General features: G+C 42.5%; 1 protein-coding gene across 10 annotated transcripts in view; it reads right to left on the bottom strand.

Annotated features, from left to right (window-relative positions):
- Positions 1–27,501, bottom strand: part of IKZF2 (IKAROS family zinc finger 2) — a 113,358-nt gene that overhangs the window by 47,255 nt on the left and 38,602 nt on the right. For all 10 annotated transcript variants that reach the window (XM_061348056.1, XM_061348058.1, XM_061348054.1 and 7 more), the window contains one exon: positions 3,959–4,225. In XM_061348056.1, coding sequence (XP_061204040.1) covers positions 3,959–4,225 — 267 coding nt within the window. The remainder of the gene's footprint in view (positions 1–3,958; positions 4,226–27,501) is intronic.

The following is a 27,501-nucleotide window of genomic DNA, read 5'->3' as shown; positions in this document are numbered from 1 at the left end:
GAATCAAGGAAGTTTTAAATCAGGCCCACTAGCAGAGAGCCTAAAGAGGTGTGAAATCATCTGAATTCCCTTTCATTCCTTCACACAAGTTGGATTACTGACCTTAACTTCTTCTCCCCTTCCCTCAACATTCCCCAGCACAAGCCCCTGGGGTATCCAGTGGCAATACTATGCGACCAGTAATCTCCTGCAATAACAAAATACCTCTGATAAAGATGATGTAAATCAGGCTATGGGCTTTGGAATATGAAATCTGGACCAAAAGAAGATACTATGAGAAAGGAGGAAAACAAATCAAACCTGACATGCTATTTCCCTGACGCGAGGATGTGGCACTTGAGAGAGAGGATGGGGTTACCCTGCTCACTAAAGCAGGGAGTGCATCGTGCTTAAGTTCCACATTGAACGCTTTATTTCTTTTCTGTCAGTGATGACAAATAAATAGAAAGGCCTTCTCCTGAGGATCATGCAGACTACAAAAATGTTTCACTTGAATTACTGGTGTTTCAGAGAAATGCTGCATTGGGCAGTGTCGGAGGAGCAGTGCTATGGACTCTGTGACGGAGGCGCTGTGGATGAGAGCATCATTTGCACCATGTGCATGAGGCAGAGCTTGTGTGGATCTGAAGGATGGATGAGAAATCCTCAGCTTGGTCTATCATGGGAAGGGGTGACTGAGAGGACCTTCAAGAAATCTGGAAAGGGACTTGACAAGGGCCTGCAGAAACATGATAAGGGGGAATGGCTTTAACCTGACAGAGGGAGATTTATGTTAGGTATAAGGAAGAAGTTCTTCCCTGTGAGGGTGCTGAGGCACTGGCACAGGGTGCCCAGAGAAGCTGTGGCTGCCCCATCCCTGGCAGTGTTCAAGGCCAGGTTGGACACAGGGGCTTGGAGCAACCTGCTCTAGTAGAAGGTGTCCCTGCCCATGGCAGGGGGCTGGGACTGGATGAGCTTTAAGGTCCTTTCCAACACAAACCATGTTGTGATTATATGATATGATACAATAGGACTGCACGAGTCAGTGGAAACGGATGCTCCAGCATGAGGATGATAGATGGGACACCAAGTCTTATCCACAGCACAGATTATTTTCCCCATCCCTATATCTGTTCGACTGAACTACAACAATGTGGCAGGGAAGACAACTGCCTCTCACAAACAGATGAATAATGGCTGGAGAAAACTGTGCCCCTTTATGTGTGTAATGCAGCCAAAGCCATACAGCACAGCTACTCGCAAAGCCCAAGTCCCCAGTGTAAGGAAAGCCACACTCTTGTCCCAGCATACATGCAAATTACAGCCCCTACTATGGACCACAGCATTTTGTGTGATTTACATAGAACAATGACAGGTTTTTTGGAAAAGGAAAAATACTTCAGTCTTTGCCCATACGAGTAACTGGCCAGATCATGCTTTGGTTTTGTATAAGACAAAGAAGAGAGTAAGGTGACATTCAGATCCCAAAACATACTTAAACTGGCTTTGAGAGGTAAGGATTTACATGACAGTTGCATTAGCTGATAAAGAATATCATTGGTTTACACTCACAAGGGAAAACCTCCATTCCCTCCACAATTCTCCCTTGGGCTGCAAAACCAGACTACCCACAGGTCAGGGCTCATTCCAGAGCTGGGGCCAGCCCATCATGCCTAGCTGCTGAGGAAGTGGCAATAGATTTTAAAACACTGCACTTCAAAAGACAGATACCAGTATGCTAAAAATACTCCTTAAAATCAAGGATGTGGAAATCCAAGCAAACTTCCCCTTCTGTTGTGGACAGTGAAGCAGCAGCATGTATTAAAAAACAAACAAACAAAGTGGGGGAAAGAAAAAGAAAAATCCCCCGCAAAATTTGCCAACTGGTTTACTGAGTGTAGAGCACAGAGCTGCACGTTAAAAGGAATGTCATTTCTATATGCTTGAGATCATCTGTATAGAGCAATATATCACAGCTCCTCTACTTGGATGGGAAGAGTCAGGGCTCTATGAGGAACCAGCAGTAGCCTGCAGGAAAATGCTATCAGTTATGCAATCCCCATCTATGCATCCGCATACAGCCACTTTGCCCGCACGCAGATGAGATTTTGTTCTGTTCTCTTTGAATTTGCACGTCTTCTTTCACAGGAAAAAGGCAGCTTGTCTGTATTTAAAAGATGCACTAGCTAGTCAGTGTGTAAAAAAAATGCAGACCATTTAATGAAGTATACCTAAGTCTAAATTTAGCAAGTCTAATTTAGCTGCTCAAGTTCAAATACATGGACTCTGATGCACCTACAATACATATGCTCAGATACATGCAAGTGCCAACAGAAACTTTTCAGGGAGGTTGAAAGCTGGGGACTCCGGCCGTACATCTCAATTTTCTTTCTCCTTCCTAGTAACAGCATGTCAAATTGTTAATCAAGATTTTGGTTCTCCAACTAGTGCTTTTCCCCTGTTGTAACTGCTGTCTAAAATCACAGCTGCATCATAAATGATACTGCAATGCTTTGCATTACATATTTCTGTTATTATCAATACAACTTATATACAGGGCATTAACTATGTAGTATATATTTATTATTCCTCTGTACAGAAATTCTATTGATTTCTCTCACATCAAGAGCACACTATTTGACTGCGAACTGCCAGGTTTACAAAGGGATTATGCATAGTCTTTCTTATTCTACCTGAAAAGCCCAGTTTTCTTTTAATATCTTAGCAGAAATCTCACAGTCTGTGCAAGTCTGTCACCCCATTAAATAATAGCAAAGATAAAAGAAAAAAGGTAGATTTCATTGTGTCCAAAAAACATGAAGAACAAGCACCCCCTGAAGCTCCAGCACAAAAACCTGTGCTTAACCTTAATAAGACTGAAGTGTGTATCTTAAGTTAAGCATATACAGTAGCACTTCAGGTGACTTACATGTGCTTAAATATTATAAAAATTAAGCACAAGCTTAAGTGCTTTTTTTAATAAAGGCTCTGCCAGGTAGACCTCTGCAAAACCAGAGGGAATTGTCTTCTGGCACCAGCTGTACTTTATCCTGTTGGAGGTAACCACCACTCCTACCTGAGAAGCAGCAGAGGTGTGTACCAGAGGTGAGTGCTAGTCAGTACCAGCCCCTCAGGCAGCCAAGTTTGTCCTATTAGCCAAAATTTGCCTGAAATTCCCTATTTTGAACTCAAGGCTTCACCTTTCAGGCCCCAAAGGCCCCCTCAATCAGCATACTGCAAAGGTTTTGTCTGCCTCTTGAATTCTCAGATCCATAAGCCCAGTGAGCTGTTTTGGTCTTCGAAACTTAGAAATACTAACAGTAACAAAAATAAAACTATAGTAGAGTTCAAGCATTGAAAGATGCCACATCTGGATGGTGAGGGGAGCCAAGTGCTAGCTCATAGGAGTAGTTCAGGTGAAGTTTCCTGATGGAGCTGTCACATGATACATCGCTGGATAATGCATGTCTCTGTGGGGTTTGCTAATCCCAGGTCTGTTGCACCACCAGCATCATGCCCAGCCACTTGCAAAAGAGGTGAGAGATCCCCAGGAAGCTTCTGATATTTTCCATTCTGGGCACCTCCAATGGAAGACCACCTAAGACTCACCCTAAAGGCTCAAAAGCCTTGCACATGCGCACACCCATGAACACACACACACCCATGCCAAAGAACGACTCCCACTATCTTGCCCCTGGTCAAGTAAAAAACCAGCAAACAACAGTAAAAAAAGCAATTTTCAGACTTTTGTGCTGTTTTTAAGAACTAAAGGCTGTAAATCAATGTCAAAGAAGCACTATGCCAGAAACACAGCATCACCAGAATTTGGGGAGCAGGAAGAGAACCAAACCAATGAAGCCCATCTTTCCCTCCCCACCTCCTGCTACCCCATGAATGAAAAGGAAAGAGAGAAGAGTGGTCAGGTAATATCAACATCAGACGCCATGGGCAGTCATCAGATTTTCTTTCAGCTGCTTACCAGTGTGGCTCCTTTTATGTACCATTAGCACATTGGGCCCAATGCAAACCATGCCACAGACGTCACATTTCAGTTTACCATTCGGAAGCCGGATTCCTCCCTCGCTTGAGAGCTCCTGGATCTTTCTGTTATCCATCATCTCGTTACCCTCAGTGAGAGGATCTTCCAGGCTGCTTCCTTCATCATGAGCCCTGATCTCATCTTCCTGACACAGGGGCTTCCTGTCAAATTCATCATCACTTTGCATTTCTAGCTTTACTGAATTTGCTGAAATAAAAAAAAAAAATAAAAAAAAATTAAAAATTAAAAAAATTAAACCCATGTATGTTCTAAGTTCCCAGTCACTAATATAATGATAAATCTCTATGATTATCAGTATTAATGCACAGCCTTTAAGATCTGACCAACATGAGGGTGTCATGGTGGTGGCAGCACCACAATCTCACAGTTTGATGATGGTGATGGCACCACAAGTTACAACTGTGTCTTAGGCCCTGTTTTGTTGGGGTATTTAAGTTCTTAATTTCTATCCCTATTTTACAGCTTAGAAACTAAGGCATGGCGTGATCCAGACACCTACCAACAGCTGCAGAGACGCAGCAGGCTTAAGAACTTATCCTCCTGCTTAGCTTGAAACATAGAAGCTCCCTTCCTTTCAAGAAGCCCAAGTCTCAAGAGGAAAGGACATAGCCACAGCTGCTTCTTCCAGGTCTCTCCTGCCTAGTGCACCAAGATGAAGGGTTTCCAAAGACAGGGTTTCATTGCACCATCACAACTTGTGGAAACAAACACCCTTTGCAAGCAGGATAACTGAAAACACAGGGACCTAGTGAAGCCAGAGTTGGGCAGGCTTCCTGACAGAGGGGAGACTGGGTGAACCTCCAGTGCTTTTTTGCTACCGTCTTCTGATTCACACAAATGGGACACTGCCAAGGCAAACAGGTCTGAAGAGATTTACGCTGCTGGCTTATGTATATTTGCAAGTAAAATAAGCACACTTGAAGATCTCTTGTATCTCTCTGGTTAGACTGATGGGCTCACCACTGATTTCTGTGATCCTCAGGTCACAGGATAAATCTTCTCTAACTATCAAGAGCTTGTGGAATCAGTGTATCTTTACAGAAAATGAATGCATCAGGCTTTTTTACATAGGAGCGTTGTCATCACTAGAGACCCTAATTTCAATGTCTAAATGGCTGGCTGAAGTGGCTGAAAGGCCTGCCTCAGAGTCACGCTCTCCCATCCACAGTCAGCCAGAAGGCAAGCCCACGTGCCTGCTTCTCTAAGCCTTGATCCTGCTGAGGGGTTTAAAAAGGAGGTGATTCAGCCTTCATATCTAAGCGGTCTTTGACCTCTGTACTAAGGCCATTGCAGGAATGCTGGTGACAGCAGTAGACCAAGAGCCTAAATGCTTGCCTCCAAACCCTGGCCAAACGTGCTCCAGAGTACAGCCACCAAGGGGAATGTGTCCAGCAGCCCAATGAGTAAACGTGTCTGATTGCTGTGAGTTTCAAACAGCAGGCCTGAAAATGTCACAAGAACAAACCCTGCTACCTAGACTTCCTCTTTCGTCCTTCTTCCCCAGAATTTACAGTTAAAGAAAACACAAGGTTCAGAGACTGATGTTGATGTTAACTCTAAATCACTGTTGCTACCCTAGGCAAAGCATAATGAACAGGGCAGAGGCACCAGAGACCAAAGAACGGGAAGACATTGCTTTTTAATCATAAAATTGTTGAAGTGCGTCTTCCACCCTTCATCAAGGCACTAATGGGAGCTAAGGAATGAAAGTACTATTACGGCAAAGCCCATCCAGAGCAAGGACACAGCCAGATCAGATCACAGCAGACTCGTACCCATCACAGGCACCATCATCCAAACATTCTGCAACTGCAGAATATTCAAGTGCTACATTTATAGAAGGGAATTGATATTTTTGTTGCCAGAGATGCACTTATTGTCTTAAAAAAAGGGAAAAAAAGCAGGGACTGGGAGCTTGACCATGACATGTCCTCAGCTGGTGCCTGGCATGGTGGAAAAGTACAGTACCCCAGGACAGCTCTCTGTGCTAACCCTGTATCAACAGCACACACAGGGAAATACGTGGGTGACAGCAACCTCCTGCACCCAAACCTGGCCATAAAAGAGACACCCTAAACTTTATGTAACTGCAAATAACCCGTCCACCAAGGACAGGGTCTGTTTTTCTCAACAGCTTCTTCTGCAAGGCCACCGCTGCCACAACAAGGGAAGGAAGGCAGAAAAAGGTCAACAGGAAGCTGTTTGCATGGGGAGAATGAGGGGGCCTGACCCACCACAGCAGCAAGAGAAGCAAAGGGAGGAAGAGTGGGAGCTTTGGAAGTTCCACAGGCTGGCAGGGAGAAAGCCAAGGTCCTGGTTCCACTTCCTTAGGGAAAGCAGGCACTGGCGATTTATGGACAGCCGACTTTCAGAGCTAGGGGAATGGCAGTTCCCTCTAATAATAGCAGCCTTTTGGGGTATTCATCAAGTCTGAGAATGAAGCCCGAATAAATGGTTTGCTGTCCTTGGGAGCAGGATTTAATACACTTGACCACACAAGTAGCTATGGTAGAGCCAGAAATAGTGCCCTGAACTCCTCACCTAAAACTCCAGGCTGCTGCCACATGCCTGTGCACTCTCATTGCACAGTAATGCACTAAATAACCCTAAGCTCCTAACAACTGTATATATTTATATGTACTCACAAGAGAGAGAAAGCCTTGTATCTTACATGTCTTCTTACATATACAGATTTTTGACTCTACTTCTGATATGGAATACACTTGACTGCAGTAAGTGTTGAGAACCACTGCTTCCCATTACAGTCTGTGGACCTCTGCCTGCTCAGCACAAATGAAAGCAGGGCTGCAAGAGTTTACGAACCAGAAGATCACTTACTTTATCTTGCCCTAGCTTTTCTTTCTGCTAAAGGATGGCTTTCATCCAACAGGCTAAACAGCTCAACAAAACAGCGAGCCATTTGCTCCCAGACACACAGTGCTCCACAACTCTTGCACACATAGCTCACAAAGCCCAAGAAATTCATCTTGCATCCTTCGCCATATCCCAGCTATTCTGCAGAGTTGTTCTGGCTGTTTACTCTTCTTACTTCCCTCACCTTCACATACACACACATAGAGCAGTGCTGTTGCCGTTTTCAGAAACCCTCTGGCCACCTCTGTTGCTGTGGGAAGGTTTCCTTCAACTGGGACTCGTTGCAGGTCTCCAAGGAGGGGAGTGCTGGTGTAGCAGGGATCTCCTCGGCTTGCTGTGAGGGCTTTGCTAATCAGGTTCTCTCCGCTGCCTTACATCATAATGGTGTATATATCAGGCCTGTGTGGTAGCTTGCATACAAACAGGCACTTCAATTGCATATTGTTTATCTTCTCTGTTCTCAGCCAGCCTTTGCAACTACAGTCATTTAGTGGCACTGTCTTTGCTTTCACCTACAGCCACAAACTTTGAGAGCATAATGAACTCTGCTGTTAAGAAGAAATATTCAAGGGATGTTGATGGCTATCCTGCATCACATACAAGTCGCCACATGAGATTTCACCCTGGGTTCCCTCGCCTTTCTTGTTCACATGCTTGCTGAAAGTGGCAGGCTTTCTCATTCTTTGGCAAAACAAAGCATAAATAAGTAAATGGAAAATTTTTTCAAAGTATTTGGCACTTTTCCTAAAAATTACAGCAAAAGAGACAGCAGGGATAAACCATAATCCAGCTCACTGCAAAAGCATGAACTTGAAGTTAAATCCTTTCCCTCCAGTTAATACAAGTTCCTTCCACTTTTTCCCAGTCCAGCACAACACCTTGTGGGAAGAAAGAGACAGGCAGCCACAAAAGCTTCTACCTATAAACACAAAGCTAAGGGCACATGTTCACCAGACCACACAGCAATTTTTTTTCTTTTTTTTTTTTTTTTACCCTTTTTCTGTTTTCCCCTTTCTTTCAGAGCACCAACCAGCTGATCCTGAATCACACTTTATCCTGAGTGGCGAAACTGAATACAATTATTGTTAATGTCTCCTAAGTGCTAATTAAACTGCAATTCTGTTAAACAGCATTTTGGCAAGTTTTCAGTACCAAAATATTTCCTTCACCCACAAATTAATGCAGTTACAAACCAGAAGTTGGAAGATCCACCTAAGAAAACTATTCCTAGTATTTCATCCTCTGTCATGGAAATCTGTTTCCCTCAAAAGTGGGATCTGGGGGGAAAAATAAAACCCTCTTGTCTTGCTGAGAGACTTGATCCCCTGGTGGGGTATAAAATAAAGCACTGGTCATCTTTTCCTTAAGCAAGCTAGAGTGCAGTTCACTCTCCAGAACAAAATTCCTTCTGTACAGCACACCAGGGAGCAAGCAGCAGGACCGTGCCCCTCTGTTTCCTCCACTGTCTGCTGTCCTAGGTCGTTGCTTATTTTATCTGTGGCCTCGGAAAACCAGGCTGGCCACTGTCACCAAGGGTTTGTGGTCTCCAGCTAGAGGTTAGCCTTTACTGGCAGCAGCCATGCACCATCAGTTCCTCCCTGCTGCCCCCGGAGATGCAGAAAAAGCAAGCCTGATCCCTCCAGCCCTCCTGTGCCTCTTCCCCAGTCTGTCTTCTCTTGCCAGCAGCACACAAAGCTCTGGCCCAGCTTCAAGACACTCATCCTTGAGGAGGCAAAATTCAAATCTGCCACCCCCAAGGAGCCTTCAGGTGGCTCTGTGGGTGGACGCAGCAAAGGACATTTGCGGCTAATGCGGACACAATGTGTTCCCTAACCAAACTCCTCTGATAACGGGTGGCAGGTGGTGCATTAGCTCTCCCAGGGTCTGCTTCAGAGTCCCTATCCAGAACACAATACAATGCAATATTCAAAGCCTGGATAATGTGTCTGTCTGTACCCCAGAAGGCAGAGAAATTAAGAAATTTCTACTACCCTCTGGAGAATGAAACTGAGCTCTAACTACTGCAGCACAATGACAGGCAGCTATGGCACAACCTTCTGCATATTGTCTTGTCCATGGTCAGTGACACTGTCTATTTTAATAAGGAACTTCTCCTAGGCAGTGGATTAATGACATTGCTAATTGGCAGCTAAAGACAAATACAAAATGACCCAGCTACTCACAAGTTTTGAGCCTGGGAATCTTATTCTTACAGATCTCAAGACTCAGATGTGGAATGTTTCTATACGATTAAAAACACTCAGTAATGGTGAGTGGAACATAGTTAATTTTAATATCAGGAATGACAAATCAGTGTTTTGTAAACTGAAAATTAAGGAAGTGGGGGGAAGGAGAACACTTCCATCTTTACAGACTTTGAAAATCCAAGGTAAGGAATGCTAAAAGCTGGGAACAATGAGCCCTGACTCTTGATCAGTCTAAGAGCACTCTGGTAGCAAAATGGGTCCTTAAAGAGGGTGTCTACACCACTCCAGAAGTGTAGTGAGACTTGAATGCATGTTTAAATATACTTTCCTCCTGGAACAGTATAAAGGGGTGAAAAGAAAACCTCATCTTTGAGTTTCTGTTGCTGGTAATTTGGCTCTTAATTAACGAGGCTTTTCAAGTCCATTTTGGCTTAATTGTGAGCTATTAAATGTGTAAACAAGGGAGCATGGGCAAGCCTTCCCTTTTTCAAAAGGCATGCATACAAAGGGTGAGAATGCCAGCTGAGCAGTGGCAAAACCAGACAAGGAATCTGCTCTGTTTTTGCCTCAGCCACAAAACACTTGGCAAACAGGTTGTCATTAAGAACTAAATTAGCTGCAAATTATATTTCATTCCTGAGAAACTAACAGGCCTCCCATTCTGCTGGTGCGATACAGGTATCCCTCAAAACTTGTGTAGGTGTGATGCTGTGGAATAAGGAGATTCAGGGCTGCTCAAGGTACTGGAAGCTGGTAACCTTGATCTTCAGGAGAAAGGAAGACGCCCACAGGTGTCATTTAAGAGACAACACTGCCCTAACAACACTGTAATGGAAACCGTTTCAGTTGGGGCTGAGAAAGGTGTATTTCAAGGAAGCCTGTTCTGCTTTCACAGTAGATTGAGGCTTTCTGGAGACTTACAGTGAAGCTGTAGCTGGATGGAACAAATGAGGGTGAACGTCACCTGCAAAGAAAGGGGAATTACCCAGCTCTTTTCTAGAGTCAAGTGACAAAAGCCTAGAGCAGGGCCTCTTGCATTACACATGGATGTCCCCGATGCTGGGTGTCAAATTTGTTTACCACTAGCTGCCAAAGATTTAGCTTTTGTCTGCTGAGCAAGCACGAATCTTAGATAGTGACACCATGTTGCCAGGGTGACCCCTGGCAGGCTTATGTCCATTTGTAATGGTTAAATCAAACCAAACATTTTATAACTAATAAAAAGAAGGAGAGAAGGGAAAGATTTAGGAGCTTTGTGCCAGGCCCTTTTCTGCATGCTACAAATGGGATTTTTCAAACCCACATGGAGGTGGTTAATGCGCCAGAAATACAGTGAGAAGTGATCAGCTTATTTAGACATCCTTCAAAATTCTTAGTTTTCACATTGAAGAGTCTCAGTTTAAGCCTGCTACCTCTCTGAAGTCAATTTAAACTCTTGCTAAATGCAACAGAGTACTTATTTCATATCTTCTGGAGGTGGTGTGTGCAGTAAGTGTAGACTAACAGGTCTGTTACACCCAAGATTAGTTTAAATTAGGATGCAGTTGCATAGCTAAGCCTAGCTCCAGTCAGGTTTTAGCTGACACAAACCATGGTTGCCATCCTCTCACTCCCCACCCTACTTCCATCTTTTATACTGGAAGCTCTTATAGAACTGGCTGGTAAACCACCCTGGTTGAAAATTAACCTTCCTGAGAAAAATCAACCATTTTCAGCCGGAGCAGGCTCTGACCAAGCATACTATGCCATCACAAGAACCAGCTTTGGCTGATGTGGAGCAGCACACTGGCTGTCACCTCATGTTTTCAGTAGCAACGCTTTAAAAATACCAGGTGGCTTCTCCCAACCCAGCTGTCCACGGCCAGACACAAGGACTGGAGACTGCAGCCGTTAAGCCTGTGAAACAACTCTTATGCTCAAATGACTATACAAGCTTGTAGAAATATTAAACAGTTACAGTTGGAAGGGCTTTGATTTAAGCACATGGCATCCCAGCAACTGTAGCATTAAGACCTGAAATTTCTATCACAAGACCAAATTCAGATGGTTTCAATGAATTTTGAGTTGCATACAGTGAGGTGTCTGCTGAAGTCCAAAGGATGAGAGCCTGAGTAAGAACTACCTTGGTGTAAGTAAAGATGGCAGTACCTAGATCAGAATTTGCTCTGGACGCCCAGCCTTTAGGCATGGCTGTTTGCTCACCGCAAGTCACAAATGCTGCTTACCTCCAAAGTGGCAAGAGTAAGAACTCCTAATTAACTATATATGATGGCTCAGTGTTGCAAGATTCCTCTCCAGAAGGACCTCAGGCCAAATTTCACTCATAAATGCATCTATTCAACTTGTACTTGCACAAGTGAGAGTCATGTATTCGTATCCCAGGGTAGGAAAAGCAGTACTGATGACCCAATCTCCCCCTCCTTTTTTGCCTATATTTACAAAGTAATGATGGTGCAACAGGGTATTGTGCTTAATGCAGTCCATGGTTCCTGTTGATTCCCTATAGATGCGATGAAGACTCCACACCCCCACTCCTCCCTTTCCATTCAGTGTCAGAACCTGCTTCCTGAAAAAGACGAGGGCAACGCAGCAGTACTCAGCTCTTAGCTGCTGTCCCCTATACTGATGCTCAAGCTAAGCCAGTTATTAGGCTTGGACTCGTGGATTTTCCTTATGGTCAAATTAGGAGAAATTGTTGGATACTTATCTGTTCTGCTACTTTACAGGCTGTTTTGATGGGGTGAGAGGGAGTAGGACTTTTTCATCTCCTTATTATGTTGCATGAAACATGTTTCTCTGAGCAAATGTCACCTAGCAAACTTTCTGCCTTTAGGTGACACCTGATCAGCCCCTGCTCCCCTGCTCTCTCCTGCTGCAAACCCTAATCACTAAGTCTTTGTCTTAATGACTCCTCAGGCCTTACAGACGGGCAGATGATGTTGGGGAGGGGGGGTTGTCTGTGTTGTATAGCAGGTGTTCTCCAGGGCCCCTTTTCATTGTAAACTTCCATTTCACAGTTCCCATGAGCTGCAGGAGGCAGGGTTTGGGGACGTGGGTGGTCTTTGACAGCCCTTTCCCTTGCTGATCTAAAGCAAGTCTCTTACCGTCTGCAACACATACATTAAATACTGTCAGTCTCCTCTCCTACCACAGCTCTTTTTTACTTCAAGAGTTATTTCTGATGCAACTGGAAAGCAGAGAAAGGAAGAAAAAAATAAAATCGGGCTCAGTCCTGTAGTGAAACACACTGTCTCTCAAAACATTAAACCACGAACACCTTTTTATTTTTAGGACTGGTTCAAATTCTAATAAGGAAGCAGAAGAAACATATAGGCATTAAGCAATGACACAACATTCACCTCTAAGTGGGTTTTCTAAGAGGCTGCTGAGAGCTCTATACGGTACCCAAAACTAGAAGTTTGTAATGGAAAATGCTGACAAACTACAGCTATATATAGATCATCTCTTATAAACAAAAATAAAGTGATTTATAACATCCATTTAAAGTGACCAAAACCTCATAGCTCACTCATTGTCATCTCTGCTTCTTAAAAAGTGCATGACTTCCTAAAATGCTTTCCAATGTACGCAAAGAATAGTAATTAGAACAGTAATGATTATTTCATTTATAAGGAACTTGCCATTAGGGATGTGCACTATATTTGAAAATACACCTGAAAAAGTTGTTGGAAGCCAATGGAATGATTTCTCTATGTCTGGACCAGGCACTTTGCTTCATTTTTTGGCATTTTTATCATTAGAGACATTATTTTAAATAAGTGAAAGGCTTTCATTACAAAGTTACACCTTTGGATCATTCACAGCTTTCGGGAAAAGATGTGTTTATTTTTAATTATATAAACTCTAAATCATATTAATGCAACCTGACCCAGCCATGTCCTCCTCCTCCTCTAAAGCAGTAACCTCCCTAACTCATCAACCCATGGAAAATTATAGGATAAGCACCTGCCACAAAAATATTTTCTGTCTTCATTACTACATTCTAAAAAGGTGATTAACAACAAAACCTATTTCATTCACTCAAGTAAAAGCAAAAGCCTTGTCTGCACCCTTGGATGCAAAGCGATGGGCAAATCCCCAGGTATAGGACTATTTGCTGCCCCTGATGACTGCAAACATCAGAGCATAGGGACTCCTCAGCACACACTTCACAGCCACTGCTGTGTTGGACTCCGCTGTGATTAAAACAAAAAAGGGAAAGCTGCTTTGCCTAACCACAGTACGACTGCATAAAGCTAAAGGAAAACTCTGAAAAGCCACTGTATTTGTAAATGCTGAGTTTTGTCAGCATGGTGCTGTTTTGAAACATTTTTACTTAAGAGAGCTGAAAAAGTGTATTTCCTTTTTTTTTTTTTTCTTTACTGATTTCAGATGGCCAATGGGAACCAGGATTTGGGATCTGGGATCTAGAAAGATCCACTCACAGATGAATCACATTCACAGTACTTAATTCAGCACATTCAGGCAAGCACAAAAATTCACCTCCATCTGAAGATGCACATGAACGGGCTACTCCAAGAAGCAGACACTGATGGTATAAAGGATGGCAGAGTCTGGTTTAGTCCCTTAACTTTACCAAATTTAAAGGATAGAACAGTTATAATCTTCTTCCACTCTCAGAAGTCACTTTAAGAATATAAATCTGTTTAAACCCCAAATTTCATATACAAAAAACAGGGGGAGGGTATCTCTGTTGCCTCCTTCCCACAACTTAAAACACACCAGCTATTAAAGCAGCAAGACATTTAAATGACTATTCATTCTGATTTTTTTTAAAAAAAGCAGTGCTAGGCTTTCACCTGTATCATTATTATGTAGGCAGTGACAGATGGCAATGGAAAAATATAAAATAACTCTTAGAGTATTAACTTTTTTCAGTACCGTATGTGTCAGATTCTTTAGCATAAATAAATGGCATTACACAGTCTCATTAAATCTATACATCTGTGTAGTAACTTGCAATTTATGGATATTTTCTGACACAATGCTCAAACCAACAGGTTTAGCTCACATGTTTCTTTTCTCACTATGCCATCTCTAAGTCACCAGAAAAGCAAACAAAAGCAAAGCCCTACAGTAAATATTCCTGAAGAATTCTATGAGAAGATTTGCTATTCATCAGCTAAACATATTTAAGGGAATGAGAAGGAAAGAGGGTGGTGGGATCATAGAAGAAAGGGGCTGGAGAGAGTTGGCAAGTAAAGCAGATAATTAGGTACCTAAAAATTTACATATCTAACAAGTAAGGAATGTTTCTTCAAGTTAGATTAAAACAATAAGAATGGGCACATACACAGACACAGTTTCTCATATCAATCACTAAAATATCAAAAGCACCCACATTTGCCTCCCAGGAGTGATGAGCACATACCTCCATGAACCGCTAAACCAAGAAAGGACATGGGACTGCAGGACCAAACCCCAGACTGAAGCATTTCAGACTGCTGAGGTGGTCATGGGATGCACCATCACTGAAAGATGCTGCGAGTGGCTTTGAGCACCACTCTGTGTTATTCCAGGAAAGCTATGAAGAAGGAGACATAACAGATTCATAGACTGAAGCATCTCATACTTCCTCAGGAGATACATGTAGCCCTCTCCTGAAAACACCCCATAACCTCAGCTACTGTGGAAACTGCACGTTCAGCCACCATGTACAGCTATGCACACAGCCTCTCTGATGGATGGCAGAACTACTTCATTTGTTTGTCTTTGGTTACCTGTAAAGCAGTGTGTGTCCTTTGTTTTATTAAGGGGCTGAAGCTGGGCAGCATCAAGGAAGGTCCTTGTTTGTCTTGTTCTAGCTTCTGCAGTCCAAGTTACACAGGGACACTGCTCCTTCTGGGACACAGGATCCAGAGAGCTGGCCTGTACACGCAATACAGCTCCTGGAAGCTCTCCCATGTTCACCTTCACTCATCTTTGAGCAGGAGAGCAGGGCAGGTGGAGGGACCTCATAGTTGCCACAGTCTGTTCCTATTATAGAATCTCTTTTTGGGCAACAAGTTGTCTTTGGGAGCCCTTTTAACACAGCAGCCTGGTGGAACAGTATGCAGCACCATTCACTGTTACTAAACATAAATTAAAGATAAAAATCCATAAACATGGCCACTGTCAAAGAACAAGTGCCTGCCACAGAAGAGTAATGCAGCCCTGCAACTACATTCCCAATTGCTGTGTTTCAAAAGGTGCCTCCTTTTTTAAACTCCCAAGATAGTACCTTTGGAGATGTTCCCCAAAGAGCTCCAACAAATCTGGAGAGCTGTTAATACCTCCAGATTATGACAGAACAACAATAAACTCTCCTGCCTAAACATCAAGTCACATCTTACAGACAAACTCAAACCTCATGACACATTCCCATTGGAAAGCTTAAATTTGGCATTAGCAGCAACTTGTGCACGTCACCCTTTTGTCTCCTTGGGTAAAGGATCTGTTGGGAGCTATTTATGTACTGGCTCTTTTCCTCTAGGAGGAGCTGGTATCTCTGTCTAAAATTAAGATGGGTTGACACTTCCTACGATGAGGCCCTGTTTTTTACTTGCTTATCACTTTGCCAAAACCAATTTAGGCTGAAATTTATAGGCAATATTCTAATTTGTGTATGTGCGTGAAACTGCAAATCAAAACAGTTCAACTGGCTCTGATAAAGAGGTTGGAGAAACCACCACCACTGGTTCTTAGCATTCAAGTAAGTCTGCTTTGTCAGGGATCTGCACCCACAGTTTCTTTCAAGTGCTCTTTCCTTGCAGCAATCCAAATTGGGGTACCTGCTGCCAAACAGAACAAGCAACATCTGAGTTCCATTTGCCTTTCCCCTCACGAAAGAAAGCCAGCAAGCCCAAGACATCTCAGACCATGCCGCAGATTTCACCTCATGGGCACACTTCTAATGTGTCCATTCAAGAGAAGGCGCATCCAGACACAAAACATCACTGACATGCCTTATTTTGGTTTTGAGGATGGGTCATGTGCATTTAAAAATCATTACTCACTGCAATGAAAAGAAGGAAAAAAACCACAACCAACCAACCAAAAAAAAAAAAAACCCAAAAAGGAAAGAATTTGGCATCCTAAGAGCCTCACTAAAACTCTTTAAAGTGCATAATTCCATCTCTGTACTGTACACAGCACACAAGCTCTGAGGGGTAATTATCCATGGACTGGAAGCCAGTGTGAATATACACACAGTCAGTCAATACAATGTTGTGCCTGCTGCTGCTTTTCTTCTTTTTTTTTTTTTAATCAATTTTAATTGTTGTGGATCTATTTCTGCTAATAAAAGAGAGTGAACTGATTCTGGTCAGATAGATTTCTGGATACGGAAAATGAGTGAGCAAAACATGTGAGAGTACTTACTGTATTACCAGAAATATTTATAAATGGCTCTTCCCTCTCTTGGCTGGCAGAATATCAAAGCACTGAGGAAGCAGCACGGATGACTTCTGAAGGGGTGGAGAAAGCTTAAGTCCACTCCATCATCAATCTGGGAAAGCAATGCCACAGAGCTCCAGCAGAAGCCCAGACTGGAACTGCTCTAACAGCAATATTGCCCCTCTTGTCAAAGGGCTAATGCTATTCTGAGCACAAACTGTGTTAGAAAGGATCACAAATGAGCCTCTTCAGGGAATATATAATGTGTCTACTGGGTTATGACAACATATGAACTGGAGACCCAAGGTTTTTTGTAATTCAGATGCGATTCCCAGGACTGTCAGTCATTCCAGCTGAGGACAATAATATTTTCTGAAAGCTTGATGCCTATGTACACCAAGACCAACCTAGACTTTTTGGGCTTGACAGTAGTGCAGCCTTCTCTACAAAACACAGCACTATCACAGTGCATTAGGTGTATTTATATCAACAAAATAAAAATGTGGAGACAAGCACATTTTCAAGAGGCACATGGAAAATCATCCGTATCCTTGTGTGAGAACTTGGCTGAGAAAGAAAAGACTTCATGACGAGCTCCTGCAAACAGGGTTTCTGCAGAGGTACACACACATAGCTATACTGGGATGCAGACTCCTGGCACAGACATGTGCTTTTGCATAACTTGTACCTGCACACAGACTAATGAGGCTTTCTAGAATTGGATTAACCAAGTACTCTGAACTTTGTCTAACATTATGATTTGTTTCCACATATCACACTTGAGTTAACGCAAAGGCACACAGGCCAACTGTGCTCTGCAGACTTATTCACCTGGGGAGAAACAAGCGCCCTGTTGGGTTGCTGTGCTCCCAGCTGTCCCCATGCACAGCTTGCTGTTCGTTCCCATCAGGGGAAAACTACAAGAAGGTGCACCAATTCCCAAGTTACTTTGTGCATGTGAAACGCCTGGGGAGTCCTGATTCAGTGCAATACTTAAGCAATCCCTGATCTTTAACGTTAAAGTCAACAGGACTTCAGCACATACATAGGTAATTACATGAATTCATCATCAGGGCTGAGCAAGCATGTTCCAGCTCACAAAAAGCAATGAAAGGACAACGTGCAGGAAGAACAAAAAGCCTTCAGGAAAGGATTAGTAGTGTCACAAGTTAAACATCTCCTCCCTGATGACATACAGGATCGGGTCAACCATGCAGACAAGTGAGAACGTCGTAGCATGAAGTTAGAAATGGTAATAGCCTGCTCAAGCTACTGCCTATAGTAGCTTTTCAGCTAACAAATGCAGAATACTGATGTGCAATAAGCAACAGTTTAATAGCTCTACTGAATAGAAGAGCTAGAGATTATTCAGTGTTTAACAGCAGATCTTTTCTATTCCAGATCTCCTACTTGGCTGTTTTAACTTGCATGGCAGATTTAAGTGTAAGAAATAACAATAAATTTTTCTTATTAATCAACCTCTGAAACTCTGCAACTCTTGCTTTATGGTTCTAAAAATCATAATCTAGGAGGGCTATAACCCAATAATGATAATGCTGTTATTAAGAGTCTCCTGGATTACAACAAATAATGTAGAAGGACCTGAGCGACAACTCTGTCCCTCCAGTTTAAAAACAGATAACAGGGGTTTGGTGACAATCTAAAGACATTTGGTTATGTAGTACTAAGTAACCTACCACTAGTTATGAGCAATCTTCATCTTTGGGGAGAAAAAAAAATAATAAAAGCATTATTTAAAAAATGCCTTAGTCCACATCAAATACACAAGTTCTGCAGATGATTATGTCTTCTCATAAGTACAGGAAATATCAAGAATTTACAGTAGGCCATTTGAGTTCCCTTACTCACACTAAGCAGAAAGTAGTTCAGCACCTGCTGAAATAATTGCCAAGCAAGGAAAATATACAGATATAAAATAAATGTATTGGCTGTCTAGCAGACTTTACATTCAATTTTCTCTTGTCACATTCTCATGAAGTGTATGTAGCTGCACAATTCTAGCTGCAAAGGTTACGATCAGAACCATGTCAGATACAACTACCCTGGTGCCAGATTTGACCTGAGGGGTTCAGGATGGCATTATGCATACTCCCAGGTAGGGCATAGAATTTTATATATCACACGTAATACTACATTTGTCTGCTTCCATGTGCATAGGGAATCCATTGACTTCTTTTAATGTTCCTGAACATTATTCATGCATATATGCTATACAGTCTTTGCAGAAAGTGACCTGTTCACATAAGCAATGCCTCATTACTGCTCTGTTGTCAAGTTTCTGGCCTGAGGCTTTGGGATCACTGGCTTCCCTAAAGATATCATCAACAGAGGATTCTCACTTGAGGGTAAGAAAAACGCATCTACCATGAGGCAGAGTCTGAGATGCTTAAAGCTTGGAGATTTATTTTAGGCAGCTGCATCCCGCACACATGGAGGTGCAATATTCCAGTCTCCAACCTTACATTCTGGTGGGAGCATAAGGAAAATAAGAGTTTTTGCAGTGACTATCAAAGACAAAACGAAAGAAATAATTGTATAGGACAAATAGAAATGTTTCATTTGCTGCAAAAATAATTTGACTCAAAATGTCTACTTGAACAAAAAGAAAATAAACATTTGTGAAGTTTTATAACCTCTGTCTTTCAAGTGCTGGCCCTTTTGAGCTGAAATACATCATTTTGAAACAAACATGGAAATGTTTTCTACTTTCAAACATCAAAAGCTATTTTAACGTTGCTGAAGTGTTTTGTCCCCCAACATTTTCATCTAACTTGACTCGATTTTCATTCTGGTCCCGCTCACACACTGCCTTTTTGGACAAATTTATTACTTGTCATTTCCACCTAACGATTTCCACAGCAAGCTCATTCCCAGCAGGCTGTAAGGATGCAAACCAGTCTCGAGCTTGTCTCCTGCATCAGGAACTAGGGAAGCATTGAACTCATTTGAATCAAGGAAGTTCTGAAACAGGTGCTGTTTAAAACTAACTAAAGACAAATCTAAAAAATAAAAAAAGCAAACATTTGAAACCTCTGTATGATCCTGCTGAAAAATAACCTGAGATGGGAAGGGGGATGCTGGTAGACTATGATGCTGGAAACAAATGCAAAAGGGAAATAGTGGCTGTATACATCTGCATGAGTAGTGCTGTCCCCTAACGCTAGCTGCAAGCTGCGCAAGGAGCCACCTTTTATCTTCTGCATGGACTTTTCTGCCTTTCTGTAAGTCTGGGTTCAGCTCTAGCTCTACTCCTAAACGCAGGCGAGACCAGGGAAGTCAGCAGGAGGCTGCTATAGATACCTCAGTGCCTAGCTGAATTTATGAAAGCCCCTTACTTCTCCAAGACCTAAACTTCCACTCAAAATCAGTTAAAGCACTTTCATAAATCTTATTTGGCACCTAGTTGCATCCTTAGGTGCCTAAACACATTTAAACAGGAAGCTGTATCTCTTTGCAACTCGGTTCACCTACAAAATAGAGGTTGTAATTCTTAATCTTTTGGGGGTTCAGTGACAATAAATTGATTAATGTTGGAGATTGATGTTCATGTGCTGAAGTCAATGGAAGCAGAAACAAATCCTGATTCACTGTAAGCTTACAGGAATCCCAGCGTTTGTAAAGCCAGTGTCTTCTCTATCAGGGATAAGATACATCTGCTTGCAAAATAACTTGCACAATATTCACTCCATGTATTTTGGCTCAAGCTAAGGAGTAGCAGCCTGCCTCTTGTATGAACCCTTCAGAAAAAATATCTCTCTACATCCTTTAAGCTTTCTGCTGTTGGTTTCAATGAAATTGATGCAGAAAAACTTGGAATGAGAAATCAAGTGACAACTGAAGTTTAACGCAGGCTGCAAGAAAAAGGCAGGCAGGACTTTGCATATCTTTGCATAAAAGAGGAATTAGAATCGTAGAATCATAGAATAGTTAGGGTTGGAAAGGACCTTAAGATCATCGAGTTCCAACCCCCTGCCATGGGCAGGGACACCTCGCTCTAAACCATATCACCCAAGGCCTCGTCCAACCTGGCCTTGAACACTTGCCAGGGATGGAGCATTCACAACCTCCCTGGACAACCTATTCCAGTGCCTCACCACCCTAACAGGAAAGAATTTCCTCCTTATATCCAATCAAAACTTCCCCTGTTTAAGTTTTAACCCATTACCCCTTGTCCTACCAAAAAAAAAGTTCAAAATTGTTCAAGCAAGTGGGAAGAAACTTCTAATGCTGATGTCTCATAACATGACCCCATGCCAGTTGAGATGTCTTTCACAAAGACTTCATCACATGTGGCTGATTCCATAGTAGTTACTTCCAATGCTGAAAGAAAAGCATGGCTGGATACTATGTTAAGAAGGAAAATTAATTTGTATCATTACAGTAAGTTGTTCTTACATTGTGACCAGGATACATTGATTAAAAAAACCCAGAATCTGGATGTTAATTTAAGGCAAAATAGGTCACTAAGTAATTTGGAAAGAAAAAGTAACTGCATTTGCTAGAACAGTATCTACTTGAAGAAACACTTCACAAAATCCTACCTAATATTTAAATATTTTATTCTCTCACTCTATAAGCACAGCAGATGACTAGTGCTGGCTTTAAAGAAGGGATACATTATACAGAAAATTTCAAGGCTGTCACTGAGAAAATCATGAAGATGAAGCAGACCCCAATTCAAGAAGCAAGAACCTCTCTTTGAGTGATACTCTGAGTACTTGCTCAGGTTGACTAAGCCCAAAGCTCTCTGTGGCACTGCTACAGCCTCTGCCTTCTAAGCTGGCAAGGGTGTTGATCGCACATCTTCTTTCATCAGAAATTCCATCTGGATTTTAGAAAATTTCCCAACTTAGATCTCACCAAGACTTGCAAACATCTCCAGAGAGCTTTGATTTCTAGACACCAAAGGCTTCCAGTGGGAAAAAAGCTTCTCTGAATAGTTTCCCACCCACTCTCTCAGCAAGACTGATAACAGTGCATTTGTGCCTGTGCTTTGTGATAGAAAAGGTACACACACATATACATATGCACACACATGTGCTTCTGCTGATGAAGCTATACTCTCTTCTTTGCTTACGTTTGGAAACCCATCCTTGAAAAATATAATAGTACTCTGAACTCATTAGAACAGTGTCCCATCTAGATTCCAGCACCACAGGTTTTAAGGAGGAAATGCTTACGCTGATAGGTTTTGTTTCTACTCTATCTACTGGCTGGAGAACTTAGGAGCAGGAAAGAACATGATGTCAGCTGGATAACAAACATTGTTGGCCATTAGTGAGTCAAGCAAACGGCAGGACTGAATGGAATGGATTTGACCCAGAGGTTGCCAGCTCTTCACAATATTACATGTGATCATTCCTTAAGTAGATTAGATGACACATTCTCAGCCAAACACAAACCAGAAAATGGGATTGTTATCCTCCTATTTGCCCTCTTTTTGGAAAAAAAGGGAGGGCAAACTTTCAATCTTCTTAAAAAGGCAGTGAGCTTTCTGCATTCCTGACCTTTCACTTGCATAGGGAATGCTGATTTCTTGCTGAGCTATGGCTCTGATCATCCTTGCCAAAGCTAAGATGTACATGAGCTGGCTTACCCTTGTTTCCACTGGCTGCTGGAGCATGCCAAAGAGACTGTGTGCCCTACTGCCTTAACCACCGAGCCAAGCAATGTGATACTTTTCAGAACCTTATATAGCACTTTAAGAGCTGTATAAGGGAGCTTGAAACAGAATGACATAGAGGGCAGCGGTACAGGGAAGTTGAGAAATGTCTTCTGCTTTTGCTCTCAAGCAGATCAAATGGTCTTTCCAAAGAGGGGTATGATAAAATCCCTGAATTTTGGGGGGTCAAAAGTTAGTTGAAAGACTAGAACAACACACAGTAGGAGCGAAAGTGGATGTGATCACATCACACAGACAAAAAAAGAAGGTTTATTCAAGCACTGCAGCATGACAATCATGCGTTGCAAATGCCCCAGTGAAGTGAAAATTTGCAGTCAGTACTGGAGGAGACCTGAGGTTTCAGCATTCACAAGGTAGGGCAGCTAACCAAAGCACTCCAGGAGCTGCACTTGACTGTGCCATTTCTCCCAGGGAGCCCACGAGGAAATACTTACGCTGAACTACTACTTCTAAATATCCAAGCTACTGTTTGAACAGATTTGCTACTAGCCCTTCCATCAGGGCTTTACCTCCAGATTCTAACTGATGCCAGGGTCCTCTCCTGCCCAGTACTCTGTTCTACCCATGTAAGCAAAAGGTGCAACAGCAGTCAGGAGGCCTGTACCCGCAGTGCCCAATTCTTTATCCTGCTGTTTAGTGTAGCGCCCAATACATGCTGCAGTCATATGATTCCACTTCTGAATGAATAAAAAGGGATCAGAAGTTTCATTTTACAATCATTACAGCATATATCTGAGGTGCTTTCTACCAATACCAGCACATACAGACTGTATCTTCAGGCCTGAGGACAAGAGAACTTGGCCCAAGATGTTAAAGGGTTATTTCAAGGAATGCTACCCCTCCAACTCCCCCCTGTGTGTGTCTCTCTCTCTCTCTCTCTCCATTTGTTTGTTTTGGAATTGATACCAGGAAAAAAAAAAATGTAACTAGGAAACAGAATACATAACTGCCTGAGGTGATGTACAAGAAGTTTCTTCGCATTCTCTGACTTTTTTCCTGGTTAAAACCAGTTTGCCTGGGGATGGGCCAGCTCAGTTTCAGCTTCTCCTGCTTTCCTGGCATTCCACAGACTAACATGACCTTCATTAACTCAACACAGCAACTGGATCCAGCTAACAAAATCCACCACATGTAGGCACTTGTCCCCCTTGTCCTCAAGGGTAGAGAAACACGGATACAGTTGTTCCAAAACTGGCCTTGCCATTTCCCATCCTTCTCCTCATGCAAAAGATGCTATCAAGACGGCTTGTTACCTGTCAAAGGCTGCACTAGCTTCTCTGTACTGTTCCTGCTCACTGGATTAAGACTCAGTTGCTCTCTTAAGGCACTGTGTATCTAGTGAGAGATCTTCATAAAAAACAGTTTGCAACAAATGATAAATAATTAGTAGCCAGCTCTACACTTGTGCTGGGTGGGTGTCAGGGTGTTTGTTACCCAGAATTTGGGCTTGTCCCAAATTAAAACACCACCCCCACCCCCCAAAACCCAACGAGGAACAAAATAAATCAAGCACAACAAAGAACCTCGGAACTGTAGTGATCGAGACACAGTTTGATGGACTAAGGGATATGGGGGAGGGAAAGGTCTAGTCAGCCTGCAAAACTAATCTGGAGATGCACCAGAGCTAGTGGGGAATGCACTGAAGATAACAGGCTGGCCTCAAATTTCATTATTTATACAAGCTTTTCATGTTTTCAGCAGAAATTCCACTTAAAAAAAGTCCAGTATCTACATTGGCAGCAGAAAGCAGGACGCTATTACAAGAGAAAAAGAAAAATAAATCTCTATACCATCCACGCTCACAACCAAGACTTGCAAGCCCAGAGCTGGCAGCGCAGGTTTTATATGCTGCTGACACCCTGCTGCCTTCAGTAAAACTGTTTTCCTGAATTTACAGGTTAGTGAACAAGAGGAGCTTCAGACCTAGTAACTCCAAAATTGGACTCTGCACCTCATCTAAAGCAGAGAGCTACAGAACACAGAGGGACTGCATTGTTTTACTGACTGCACTGTTTGTTAGACTGTACTATTACTTGTGACAACCCTACAAATGCTAAGTTGGATCTTAATCCACAAAGGCTCCTTCAGTGACTCCAGCCCTTTGCAAAGCAGCTGTGCTGTCTAGCTACAGATCCAGAGGCAGACACCAAAGCCTTGCTCTAGATAAAGCCTAAAGCCATTTTAAACCAGTTCAGCTGTAAATAGGCATCTGCTTTAACTGAGACAGAATCAAAGGCAGCGGGGTGTGATGCCAGTCCAGTCACCTTCTCAAGCAGATGAAAACTGGCACACCTCCTTCTCAGGGGCCACATAAGAACAAGGAAGACCCTGACAGATTTCTGATCACAATGTAAGTTTAAGCCCTTTGCAGAGTGGGACCCTTTCCCCCATTCCTTCTTAAATATCACAGAGAACTCCATGCGGTCCACAGACTAAGTAACCAGACAGGAGGTGGGCAACGGGAGATGGTGGAGGAATAAGCCTGAGTGAATCATCGCATAAAGAATACTGGGGTTTTACTGGGGCTGGTTCATTTAGTTTGTCATAACAGCAAAGCAAGCAGAGAAAAGTGAAAGTGCTCCTTATTTCTGAAGTTCAGTAACTACTTCTCAGGACTTTACTCCTCTGTAAAGAATGCCAGGTAGCACAGTAATAAGAGAAGGAATAAAATGTATCATCATGCTTGTACAGCAGTTACTATGGCTGTTATCTGAGCAAACAGAGAAGTCTGTCATTTTTATCCCGAGTTTAATCTCCGATGTAATCATCTGGTGGTACGTGTATTTAACCAAACTCCTCATTACAGTGCATATGAGTTCCACTAGCAGACAGCGCCCAGAATGATGCTACAAAGAGCATTACTGTTATGAGCATATAGTATATCAAAACAACCACTGCATTTAAAGTAACCAACACGAGAGATGTCCTTGCCATACTCAAATTCCAGAATGGTTTTGCTGCATGCATTCCCATCTGTCTTTGTCCTTCCCCATGGTGAGCTTAACTATCACCTCACCATTTAGTGCTGCAAGGGCCAATTTACGCCACCTAGTTCTACACATCTAACAGCTAGTTAGCCAAGTCCCAGCTAGCACTGTCTAGGTTCCCTGTGAAGTCAATCCAAATAAAAAGCATCTCCAGAGGGCAAATAATTTCATCCCACCTGTTCTGTGAGATGATGATTTTCTGGAGGAGCCTACAGAGTAAGATGAAATGGCTAGTTTGGACTAGATACCTAGCGTCTGCAAGGCTGAAGTTCCTTGAAATGAGCTCCACGAGGACAGGACTATTCAGTGCAGAACTTCACAGATCCTCCCACAGAACTTGGAAAATCTTTACTAGCCATTACAACTGAAACCATTTATTACTAAGACAACGGTCCCAATCTTCAGAGCAAGTCATCCTCATTAGATATCAAGCAAAGATGGACCATATCGCTATGCCTTCCGCAGTTCAGCAGGGACACTCAGATTGTGCCACCACCACCTTCTGTTCTACTTTCTTGCCTGTTTTGTCCCTTCAAATATCCTAGAAGAACATGGGTTACCCATGCCTTCATTTCCATTTTCTAAGTTAGGTTGAAGTTGAGTTCTTGTAATATTATAAGCCCTACCTGGATCTGAGACAGCTTTAGAGTATTTTATGTTACTGCAACTTATACCAAATTCCCTTTTACACATCATGGATTAATTTATGACAGAAGAAAATCTTGTACTTATTTTAATTACTTTATTGGTTCTTGGAAAAAGAAATACAAATTCACACCGGGAAATAGATAATGCATGCTTGTCTTGCACATGCAGTCAAAGTCAATGATGCTTCCAATGCCCAAGCTCTGCTCTTCTGCTCTCCAGTAGGAAAGACCAGACCCTTTTCTTTCCCCTATTCCCATGGGAGAAGCAACTACAGAAAACATCTGGAGTGAAAAGACATGAAGAGACACATTCACCTATGAAGCTTTTATATACTACAAATTTGCAACAAGGTTACAAGCACTCAAACAAAGCATCATCTGGTGAGACAGAACCTACTGTTAAGCCACTGTGAAATAATGAAAACTATCAATGACGAAGGGGGTAGAGCAGTTTGAGAAGTCCAGACTCGGGTGAGATGCAGACACATTAAGATCAAAAGAGGTTGTTATGATCTTCTAGTCTGACCTCTCTACCCACAGAGCTTCTCCTATCAATGCCTGCACAGAAGCCACAGCTTGTTGGCTGTTATCTTTCCCTAAACCACTGACGCTCTTTCTCTGTGAGTGCCAGAGGCAGGTAGTTCAAAGGTTTCTATCAACTTGTTTCACTCCATTCTAAAAGACAAGCACATTACGTACACAGGACAGTCCTGAACTCTAATGGTGCGACCAGTGGAATTAACTCAGGATTCATTCCTGGCATGCTGTGATACTCCCTGAAAATACCAGGACACGTGGCTGCACTTGGCTGTCCACTATGCTATGTCTTCCTTCCCATCAAGTTCCAGCCAGGACACTGAGCAAAGCCAGGTTTAATCCCAGGTTATGAGCATGCATGAAAGCATACCGCTGGAAAAGAATGGATTAGTAGAAGCTAGAGTTCCTCCTAACTCCACAAGTATTAGTAGGGCAGAAGTCCTGCGAGCTGACTCACACAGTTCCCCGCCCTCCCTGAAAGAAGCAACCTTGTCAGAAACTTAAACAGAAAAGACACCTTACAGGTTTTCTCAAAGAGGAAAAAAGAAAAGGACAGATGGAAAATAGGTCCTGAAGAAACACATAGAGAATTTTGCTATGTTTGGATATTTTTTTGGACATTGAAAAAAAAAAAAAGAGTAAAATAACTTTTTTCTTAAATAGTTATTTTAATTATTAATACTAAAGTTATTTTAGTTATTAACACTAAAAATAGCTTATGTAATTTTTATGACAGCTAGTTAGTGCTCAAGAGAGGTACACCAGCTATATTCTAAACCAGACCTGCAACACAAAAACCTAGAAATTAAAAAAAAAAATCCCCTCCCAGAAAACACTGTGTTTTGGTTTTTAAACTAGCTTTTCAGAACTCCAGATTTTCTCCTCATCACACGTAACCAGAAGAACAGGCAACACGCAGCCTGCAGTAATAAGGCTATGAGAACAAGCAGGCAAAGGCTGAAGGTCCCATTCTCTCCCTGTTGACAGCAACACGGTGACACCGTGAAAGCCTGGGTCCTGAGCTGAGTGGTAGAAAATAGAATTACTTCTTCCTGCAGTGAAACTGCAAAGGATCAACAGGCTTTCTGTGCTATATAAGGGTGGAAAAACC

This window comes from Neopsephotus bourkii, unplaced genomic scaffold (genome assembly GCF_033783945.1).
Source record: "Neopsephotus bourkii isolate Nb327-2 ecotype Australia unplaced genomic scaffold, CSIRO-AGI_Nbou_v1 NB_335, whole genome shotgun sequence".
In the NCBI taxonomy this organism is placed as follows: domain Eukaryota; kingdom Metazoa; phylum Chordata; class Aves; order Psittaciformes; family Psittacidae; genus Neopsephotus; species Neopsephotus bourkii.
The sequence above is the reverse complement of the archived record's forward strand: the minus strand, read 5'-3'. Positions and strand labels throughout refer to the sequence as shown.